We start from the raw sequence: 10360 nt of genomic DNA, 5'->3' as shown, positions 1-10360 counted from the left end.
GAAGCGCAGCGGCGCCTGCGCAGTGCACGCAGCCGCGCGGGGCCGCCTCGCGCCGCCGCCGACGCGCCCGCCGCCATGTTTGTGCGGGGCGCCCGGGCCCGTTGGGCTCTAGCTCTGTGCTCGTTCGCACCCAGAGCGTGAAAGTCCCGGAGGGGGCACAGGGATTCCCCCTCGGGGACCTGATGTGGAAAATGGAATTATTAGCAGCACCGACGAGAGGGAAATAGATTGCAAACTGCTGGGTCGGCCGCCATCTTTGAGCGTGGCACGCGTTTCCGACTCTCGTCTCCCAGGGAGGGTCGGGGCACCCAGTTGCTATGCAACGTGTACGCGGCCCTTGTTTTCCAACAAGACAGATTAAGTTTCTAGGGATAGTCTTTCTGGCAAGGGGGAGGGTCGTGGGAAGGGTCCAATCACAGCGTCCGAGACTGGGTAACTAGGCAACGCATCAGGGTTGCAGTCAACTCCGAAAGGGGCGCAGCTGGTTTTTTTCCTCGCCCCCCCCCCCAAAGAAGCCGAATTCCAGCCCCAGTGGAGGTTGCTAGGCAACACCTGATCGTTGTTTTCTGGGAGAGGGGCCAAAACTGGCCCAGAACGTAAATTCCAGGTGGTTTAAATGTAAATGCGACCGATGACACCATAAAAAAGAAACACATCCAGGAACTCTGAAAACTGGAAAACGACTTGCTACCATTGCAGCCTAACCGGAAAAACTTAAAATATCGGTCAATTTGTGCTCCCTAAACCTCATGAAGCCCAGTTTTCTTTTCTTTTGTTTTGGGACGGAGATAAACCAGGGAAGTCACTGTAACATTTGTTGACAGAAATGTCCTACGCAAATACGTCTTTCCGATCCATTCAAATTTTAGGAATTTTAAATACTTTATTATTTTTTACCGTGAAGGGATCTGAGCAGCTTCCCCCCGACACGCAAACTTTTAAATGACAAACGTCTGAAAACTCTTTATATTAATAAGTGCTAACAGCATGTCCAACGCCACCGCATTTTATCTTTGTGATGTTAATTTATACTGAAAAGAATAGTGTTCTCAAGGATGGGAGGGGTTTGGGTGAAATGAACAGGTTCAGACACAATTAGTGGGGGGCATAAAATAGGATAACTTTCTCCATTGCAGTTTGAGAATAAATTTCAAGGTAACAGAGGGCACTGTCTCCACACAGCCGAATCACAGTTTTGTCATGTTAACTCTTCCACCCCTTTTTTTCTTTTGTTTTCTTTTCTGAACCTTTTACGACAAACCCCTCACATATCATTTTACCTCTCTGTATGCTTGGCAGTCATCTCTAAAAACCTAAGGACATTTCTTAACATATCACTAGGTCATTATCTCCTCTAAATTTTTTTTTTTCTGGGTATCATCTAACACTAAATCAATAATCAGGACCTCGTCGGTGGCGCAGCGGATTGAGCACAGCTCTGTGGAGCTGTCTGTGGCCTCTGCGACGCTGGTTCGATTCCCGGCCGGCCTGGGAGATACCCACACAGCGCAACAGACCTCTCCTCTCTGGCCTGCTGCTCCCCACAGCAGTGTATTTCAGTCAGTCGGCCTGTTCTGTTCCCCACTCTGTCTCTGGTGAATCCTCTCACACACACCCCCCCCCCCCCTGCATCTGGCCTGTACTGTAAGATATTGAAGGACTAAACATAGCAAGACAGCAGCCATTTTAAGGAAGAGGACCATTTTGAAGAGCACAGCTGAGCCCAAGTTTCGTTTCAGGGTAAAACCACAACTTCCACAAGGCAAGGATAAACAAAACTTAAAGGTTGCCAAAGAAAGATACACAATCAGATTGAACTTGGTCCCTGTTGTGAAAGGTCCCCTTTTTCTGATATGAAAGGTCCCCTTTTTCTGCTGTCAACAGAGTATAAAAAACAGCTTGTCACCCTTAAAGGGGTCCTTCTCTCAACCTGATGAGACTGCAGAGTCGGAGCCTAGCTTAAGCTAGCAATAAAGCCTTTTTGCTTTTGCATCTCTGGCTCCCTGTAGTTTTTGGGAACCCTGGACGGAGTTGAGGCGCCAACTCCTAACAGTACCCCGGTTCTTGTATAAATAAATAAATCTTTTAAAAAAATAAAGTTTAGGGCCTCCCCGATGGCGCAGCGGTTGAGCGCTGGGTTGCAAAGCTGCCCTCAGCCTCTGCAGTGCTGGTTCTATCCCCGGCTGCTCCCCGGCCACCGGAGGAGGGTCCCGCATGGCGCACAGACCTCTCCTGCCACCCGCTGATCCCCTCAGCAGTGTACTTCGGTCCTTCTGCCTGCTCTGCTCCCCGCTCTGGCTCTGGTGAATTTTCTCACCCTCCCGCGCTTCTGACTGTACCTAGCTTGTATAAATAAATAAATAAATCTTTAAAAAAAATAAACTTTTAAAAATTTAAAAATATATAATCAAATTTCCCCAGTTGTCCCAAAATGTTTTCCAGTTGTTTTACTTGAATCAAGATCCAAAGACTACACAGGCAGATTTAAACATCATATCTTGGGGCCTCCCTGGTGGTACTGCGGTTGAGCGCTGGGTTGCGAAGCTGCCCGCAGCCTCTGCAGTGCCTGTTCGATCCCCGGCTGCTCCCCGGCCACTGGAGGAGGGTCCCACATGGCGCGCAGACCTCTCCTGCCGCCCGCTGCTCCCCTCAGCAGTGTCCTTCGGTCCTTCTGCCTGCTCTGCTCCCCGCTCTGGCTCTGGTGGATTCTCTCACCCTCCCGCACTTGTGACTGTACCCAGTGCTTGTATAAATAAATAAATACTAATAAAATAAAATAAATCTTAAAAAAAAGACACGTACAATGCTTAAAAAAAAAATAAACATCATATCTCTTAGACTTGTTCTAATCTAAACCAGTCCCACCCTTTTCTATGCCCATGTAAATAACTTTGTAATCAAACTGTAGAGGAAATCAGAGAACAGAAAAATGATCAACAGGTAAGATTAAAATGGTACATAACATTATAATCTGCCCTGTTAACCATGAAAGGCAGATTAAATAAGGAAACTTGTTTCAGATAAGTTGAATGTACTATAGTTGTATTAACTGATAATTAACCATTTCCACTAATGTATTACAAAAGGTAAGCAGTTAGATTTTTAGAGGGAACTCCAGTTTCTGGCATTATTACTATTTCATAGTGGTGCGTCTTAACCTTTTGCGCCACCAGGGAGGCCCCTTTACCATTATTTTTCTTTATCATGTATTAGTAATGTTATAGAGCAACCCCGATATTAAACGGGTTCCTGGCTGTGGGTCCTCACCCGCGCGCTTTAAAGGGACTTATGAATACTCTACTACAGACACACGCAAAAGGGTTAATAAAAGGTTTATTTACAAGAGAAAAAGAAATAAGGAAAATATACAACTCAGGGAGAAAATAGGGAAATAAAGTCTTTAATGCGTCCTACCCGATCCGACGACCTGGAAACCCAAAGTCACTCTCAGAGCTGGACGCTGCGAGCTGGCGGAGAGCCAAAAATGGAGAGCCCCCCCCAAAGCCCACGTGTCTGCCTTTTGTACATAAGTTGAACCATTTTAACATTTTTTCCCTGTGATTTTGATATATTTGCTATCTTGTTTTAGCCAATGCTCCAAATTTTTTCTTTTGGCTTGCATAATGGACTATTTTTAAGTAATAAAACTCATACTGGACATTCATGGACAATGCTGCTGACTAATTGTTGCTTCTCTTACACACATTGTAACCCTGAAAAAAGACTGTCTCCTAAGATTACACCCTGAGATCTGTGCCACCATAGATATGGTGGAATAAAAATTAAAAGGGGGGATTGTAACAGGGTGGTCCCCAGGAAAGGGGGAGGTTCCCTGCCCCTCTCAAGGGAGGGTGGAGCTGAGCAGGAAGAGGAGAAGCGGCAGAAGAGACTGAGGAAGGAAGGAAGCAGGATGGAGCCTGGAGACCTGGAGGAGGCGCATGGAGCCTAGAGACACGTGAAGAAACTGCGCTTGTCTTTTGGTTGTGGACGGGGTGACACAGATGTGGGTGAGACCCGTGGGGAGGTGACAGTGGCAGCTTTTATCTTGATGATGATTTTGCTCTTTTCCTTCCGGGCTTGTCTGGTTGTTTCTGACACTTTTCTGTGGGTCCCCACTGGAAGGTGCTTTAGACTCATGGCAGGCTTTGGGGCCTTGCTCTGGGCCAATCCCATTTGGATGGACTTTTACCCACGAGGGGACGGGTAACTCTGGATGCTTCACTTAGAAACTAGACTCTTTGCCTTACCTGTATTGTTTCCTAGTTTTATTAAAGTTCCTTCCCATTAAAGTCTCCTATGTTTTGTGTTGATGCGGCGGATGGCAGAACCCATGTAGAATAGGCAGGTTTGCGGGGTTTGGGCTGCCCCTCTCCCTGCCCTATAACAGTAATAGAGTCCAGAATGCAAGCAAAACATGTTTTCAAAGGAACAGGTGTTTAAAATATTACTATGTATTTTGAAAATGTTTGGATGGAGGAAGGCAACTGTTCTCAAAAAAGAGAAAGAGATTCACGTGGTTCAAATGATAACCAAAGAACCTTTTTACTTTATCATTTTTAACACACACACACACACATCCCAGAGAGAACCCAATCTATGCCAATACAGGGTTGATGAAATCCATCCTGTTATATCCATAATGCAGATTATGGATGGTGTAGATTTACATCGTTCGATGAAGAAAAGAAAGTTTGAAAATAGCGTTGGCGCAATGATCAAATTTGCGAAAACACGTATAAATATTCGGGAATACGCTGCCAACTTTTCGTTTGAGGAAAAAGCTTTTGGGAAGTGTATTTACACATTCTGCATGGTACAGCATCACGTATAAATTTATTACAAAAATATCATTATCATGATTGTGGAAAATAAAGACTGTCCTCTTTTTCTGGTAACAAAAAAACCATCGCCGAGCGTGGTTACTAGGCAACGCTCGCGGGACCAAACCATCCTCGAGGTTGAAGGGGGAGGTCGTGTTTTTTTCTCAATTTCCCTCTAAGTAAGGGAGTCGGAACTTCGCCTGCGGCCATTTTTGAGCGGGTCACTGCTGTGTTCAGCCTCGGACTAGACATTGTCCCGTCCAATGGTGGTTGCTAGGCAACGCAACGGCTGCGGCGCCATCTTTGAGCCGGGCAAAGTGTTTATTATAAAATGTGGCTCTGGGGTGGAATTTGGTTTCTAGGCAACGCTTCGGCACCCTCGCCATTTTTGAACGGGACACAGTTGTTTACCAATTTAGAATGTAAAGCGGCGTACCCTCCGTGACGGTTTCTAGGCAACGCCCTGGCACATTCACCCACTTCTGTCCGTCCTCTTCGTTCTCTTCGTTAATACATGGAATCAGAACCCTTGAGGACGAGCTGCGAAGCTTTGCCCTTACAGCCGGCCGCCATCTTTGTTAAGGGTGTCGTGACTTCCTTCTGGGGCGGAAGAGGGCCTGGGGGCGGGGCTAGAATAGGGACTGAGGGTCTATTTGCGTTGGAAGAGGAAGGCGGGAATCGGATCCTCTTCCAGTCCCCTCCCCATTCTCGCCCTCTGGCGGCATCGGACTGCAGCTCGATTTAGTGGATCCATCGTCACGCTGCAAGGCCGACTCTGATCATCCCCACGTGGGGGACGTGGGGGGGGGTCCCAAATGGGGGAGGAGGGGGCTGAAGGCACCGTCCATCTGTTGTGCCTCACGGCCTCCAGTGGCGTCCCCCTGTTCTGCAGGAGCAGCCGCAGCGGCGCCGCCGCCCGCCAGCAGGTGGGGCCCTGAGTGCCTGGATCTCCGAATTTAGAAGGGAATTAGGGGCTTGGCTCTGGGTTGTAAAGGGAGTAGTGGGTGGCAGATGTTTTAGTGTTGTCTAGAGGGGGTGTAGTGAACCAGTAATTCTGGTTCCCTGAAGAGGAGGGCCCAGGCGATCTAGAAGGAGGGGGCTGGGACCCCACTTTTGGCCCCCAAGGGGGAGAGTTTTGGAGACTGCTGTCTAATGGCCTGAACCTTTCCCCAGCTCCCGTTCTCTGTCATCGGCTCCCTCAATGGAGTCCACATGTTTGGGCAGAATCTCGAGGTGCAGCTGAGCTCTGCGAGGACCGAGGACACCACCGTGGTGTGGAAAAGCTTCCATGACAGGTTTCCAAGCCGTAGCTTGTAGGGCCTGGGTCCCGGTGACAGTCCTAGCTGACGATGACCCCAGGGCCTTCAGTTCTCCGAGGCCAGCTGCTTATTTCTCGGCGGGATCTGTGACAAGCTAGTGACCCTCTCTGATCCCTGATTCTCCGTATCAGAGGCCGGCTGGGCTGGGGGAGACATCCGGATCAGGGACCACTCCGCTAGGCTGATTGCCCCGTTTCCATCCTTCCTTCTCACCTTCCATTCCCACAGCATCACCCTCATTGTCCTGTCATCTGAGGAGGGCACCTCGGAGCTGAGGCTGGAGAGACTACTCCAGATGGTTTTTGGGGCCATGGTGAGACTCCCCCACCTTTTTCCCAAACCCAGAAAATCAGCACCCTCCTCCCTAGGACTAGAGTCCAGACCCCCAACCCCTCCTCCTTCAGACCCAGGTGTCTGAGTCTCAGCCCCTTTTCTAAAACCAGCTGTGAAATGTCCTTGCTCTCCTATTGGGCTCTTCTAGGTTCTTCTCGTGGGGCTTGAAGAACTGACCAATATCCGCAATGTAGAGAGACTGAAGAAGGAGTTGAGGGTGAGGCTTCAGCCCATGAGAATGGGACATTGGGGTGCCTGGACACTGCCCCTCCCAGCAGCCCCTAGGACAGCCGCTTGACCTTGTTGTTTGTGGACAACTTGGTTTTGAGGGGACGCAGCAGATCTGGGTGTTAAGGGACACACCCAAATCCTAGGCACCTCCCTTCTTCCTCTGCTAGACCAGTTACCGCCTCATCGACAGCTTCCTGGGGGACCCAGAGCTCATCGGGGACCTGACTCAGTGTGTGGACTGCGTGGTTTCTCCAGAGGGGTCCCTCCTTCAGGTACTGGGGATGCCTTGGGAGCTCCTGAACCTGTCCCTCTGGCCCCAGTTCAGTCCTCATCCTCTTCCCCTCAACTGCCCCCCCCCCCGCATCTTTCATGCTCTTGGCTTCCATTTGGCCCCCAAGGATTACCCAAGCTGACCATGCCCGTCTGTGCACAGCCCTGCCACGGATTCCTTTGCCCCCTCCGCCTGGTGTTTGAGGACCCATGGAATCTGACACCCACCAACCCGCTTTCCTCTGCCCTGCTAACTCCATGATTCGCCTTTGCCAGCTACCTCAAGGGTCTCACTAATCCCAGCCACTTACCAGCCCTCCTGATTTTAGCACATGCTGTTCCCTCAGCCTTTCCCTAAACACCACTTGGTGATTCCCTTGGCCTGGCCCCAAGCATCACTCTCAGCAAGTGACTTGAGCTCTGAGCTGGAGTAGGTCGTGATGAGCCTACCTGGCGCGTAGTGGGTCTCAATGAGCCCAAGCTGCAGCGAGGTAGCAGACACCTTACCTGTGCATTTTACTTCACAGTGGGGCTTGGGGGAGCGTGCCCGTGTGAAGATGCAAGAACCCCCTCCCCGAGAGGGTGAGCCTGTTACCTAGGCAAGCTCTGAACCCGCTGCCCTCTCTCCCGCCTCCCTCGCCCAGGAAGCTCTCTCGGGCTTCGCGGAGGCAGCTGGCACGGCCTTCGTCAGCCTGGTCGTATCGGGCCGGGTGGTGGCGGCAACGGAAAGCTGGTGGCGGCTGGGGACGCCAGAGGCCGTGCTGCTTCCCTGGCTGGTGGGGTCCCTGCCGCCGCAGGCCGCCCGCGACTACCCGGTGTACCTGCCACACGGGAGCCCGACGGTGAGTGGGTGGGGCCGGCCGCGGGGGCGGGGCCTGGCGAGCAGGGGCGGGGCCTAGTCGCGGGGCGGGGCCTGGTGTGCAGGGGCGGGGCCGAGTTGCGGGGCGGGGCCTGGCGGGCAGGGGCGGGGCCGGGCCGCTGGGTGGGGCCCCTCGGGGCGGGCTCCAGCCACAGGGATCCGCGCTGGGCTTCAGGTGCCGCACCGGCTGCTCACCCTGACGCTGCTCCCGGGCTTGGAGCTGTGTCTGCTGTGCGGGCCGCGCCCTCCCCTCAGCCAGCTGGATCCACAGGTGACTCCGGGCTGCGTCCCGCTCGCCCCCGTCACCCCGGCCACCGCGACCCGGCCCTCAGCCGGCCCCGCCCCGCCGGCCACTGTCCGCTCCAATCCCCGTCACCCCGGCCCCGCGCCTCCTGCCGGGGGACCCCAGCCTTCGGGTCTCGCTGCCCGCCCAGCTCCCTCCGCCCTTGTCCTGTCGGTCCCGCCCCGCCCGCCTGGCCACCCCCCGCGGCGGCGCCCTCCGCTGACCGCGCCCCCCGCAGCTCCTGGACCGCTGGTGGCAGCCGCTGCTGGACCCGCTGCGGGCCTGCCTGCCGCTGGGGCCCCGAGCGCTGCCCGCAGGCTTCTCTCTCCACGCGGACATCCTCGGGTAGGGCTCGGAGCGGGCAGTGGCTTGGGGCGCCTTATCCCCTTCGCTGGCCCTGACGCCCCCTTCCCCCAGGCTGCTGCTGCTCCACCTGGAACTGAAGCGCTGCCTCTTCACCGTGGCGCCCTCGGGGGATAGAGGTGACTGGGGTGGGGGATGTGGCCGGGAGGGGCATGGGCTGTGGAGAGGCGCTGTCACCCTCTCTCCCTCTTCCAGAGCCTTCCCCTGAGCGGCGAAGGCGTCTCCTCCGCTCCTTCTACACCCTGGTGACCGCCACGCACTTCCCACCAGGTCAGTGGCGGGCACAGTGGCCCTCACCATGCACTGGCCACAGCGCTGCTTGAGCACTGGGTGTGGACACACGGGAAGGAAGGGGCGGGGAGGGGCAGCCTGCCGTTTCAGAACCTCCTGCTCACCCAGATCTTAACACCAACACCTCATCTTGGCGAGGTGCTTGTGTGTCACCACTCACTTCATCCTCCTGAGTGAAGGCACCTCCCGTGACAGCCTCATTCCCGCATCACAGGTGGGGAAACTGAGGCTCAGCTAACAGGCATCAGAGCCATGATTCAAACCCGTGTAGCCCATCTCACACATTGCGGGGGCGGTTCTGGGGACAATGTTAGGAAGGGAAAGCGTCAAAGAAACCAGCCCGCCCAGGGGCTGGGTGGAGCAACCATCCCAGTGAAGATCCTGGGAAGCCACAGAGAGCTCCCCTGGGCAGGGCTGGCCTTCCTGGCTGTCCCACCGCCGCCACAGGTCAAGTGGGCCAGGGCGCACAGGCAGGGTAAGGAGCTGAGCCTGGCCCCTAGCGGCTGGCGTGCAGCAAACATCAGTGCGTGTCTGCCTGCACTGCCGCATGGACCACCTGGGGCTGCACTCGGCACCCCCAGGAACCAGGGAGCCAAGCGAGAAGGTGCTGGGCTCATCTTCGGTCACATACAGGCAGGCACGTGAGCCGTGTGCCCATCAGGAGGCAGGGTTGTAGGCCCAAGGTGGAGTATGGCTTCCGTGGGCCAGTGTCATCGTTGTCTAGGCCTCAGTGGTCACCTCAGCCCTCCCGTCCTTCCTCCAGAGCCAGGGCCACCGGAGGAGAAGGCGGAAGACGCTGCCCAGCAGGCCCACGTGCCTCGAGCCTGCTACCTGGTGTCGGGGACAGAGGAGCCAGGCCTGGGGTGGCGGCTGGTGGCGCTCCAGGTGGGGCCACGGCGGCTGCTGCTGCTGCTGTCAGCCCAGAGCCCCATCCACGGGCTGCGGGGCCTGGCCACCCACACGCTGCACGCCCTCACGCCACTCCTCTGACACTGGCAGTGGACACGGGGCTGTTAGCGTCTCTGTTTATTCGCTCACAATAATACAAGACCCCCGGGCGGGGAGGAGGCGGGAGGGGCTACGACGAGTGGGGCAGGGTGGGAGGGGAGGAGGCACCTACTTCCCTGGTTCCTCTCCCCTCTGTGCTTGGGGGGGGAAGGGAGGGAGGGGGCTCCCCCTGACCCCCCAGAATGTAAACAGCAGCAGATGAACAAAAATAAAAATACAAAAGGCCGGAGGAAGGTCCCAGGCATCCCCCCACCCCTGGGGTCTTCCCTGTCACCAGTGGAGGTCCCCTCGCCGCCCCATCCAAAGCTGCCTCAGTCCTAGGGGCCGCCCGGCACCAGCCACACCCCGGGCAGAGTCCAGGGCTCAGAACTGCTGGGCCAACAGCTCACACAGGTGGCGGGAGACGGTCTCCTTGCTGGTGCGCAGGGTCAGCCTGTACATCTGGGGGGACACGGGGACAAAGGCTCAGGGAGGATGCCGCAGGGGATGGAAGATGAGAGGATGCAGGGACAGAAGGGGCGGGAGGGAGGAATGAAGGCGGCAGGGGCAGGAAAGAAGAAAGGACAGGAGCAGGGAGGGGCGC

The 10360-nt window shown here is 54.9% G+C and overlaps 2 protein-coding genes across 5 annotated transcripts in view; one reads left to right on the top strand and one right to left on the bottom strand.

Annotated features, from left to right (window-relative positions):
* The first annotated feature begins 5312 nt into the window (after nt 1-5312).
* On the top strand, nt 5313-10004 carry FUZ (fuzzy planar cell polarity protein). 3 transcript variants are annotated; one of them, XM_037517021.2, is made up of 12 exons: nt 5632-5746; nt 5994-6115; nt 6368-6452; nt 6621-6689; nt 6871-6975; nt 7618-7815; nt 8008-8103; nt 8354-8460; nt 8533-8597; nt 8674-8748; nt 8878-8983; nt 9533-9568. In XM_037517021.2, the coding sequence occupies exons 1-11, from the start codon at nt 5636-5638 to the stop codon at nt 8940-8942; spliced, it is 1098 nt and encodes a 365-aa protein (XP_037372918.1). In that variant the 5' UTR covers nt 5632-5635; the 3' UTR covers nt 8943-8983; nt 9533-9568. The 3 variants fall into 3 exon arrangements, with proteins under 3 accessions (XP_037372919.1, XP_037372918.1, XP_037372917.1); XM_037517022.2 differs by lacking the exon at nt 8878-8983 and having other exon boundaries at nt 5313-5746; nt 9533-10004; XM_037517020.2 differs by lacking the exon at nt 9533-9568 and having other exon boundaries at nt 8878-9525.
* AP2A1 (adaptor related protein complex 2 subunit alpha 1) overlaps nt 9774-10360 on the bottom strand; it is a 26191-nt gene continuing 25604 nt past the window's right edge. For both annotated transcript variants that reach the window (XM_054697310.1, XM_054697309.1), the window contains one exon: nt 9774-10218. In XM_054697310.1, the coding sequence (XP_054553285.1) occupies nt 10141-10218 (78 nt within the window). In that variant the 3' untranslated portion in view covers nt 9774-10140. The remainder of the gene's footprint in view (nt 10219-10360) is intronic.

Source organism: Talpa occidentalis, unplaced genomic scaffold (assembly GCF_014898055.3).
Source record: "Talpa occidentalis isolate TD23 unplaced genomic scaffold, MPIMG_talOcc4v2.1 talOcc4.17, whole genome shotgun sequence".
NCBI classification, from domain to species: domain Eukaryota; kingdom Metazoa; phylum Chordata; class Mammalia; order Eulipotyphla; family Talpidae; genus Talpa; species Talpa occidentalis.
Note: the sequence above shows the minus strand (reverse complement) of the source record. Positions and strands in the feature narration are given on the sequence as shown.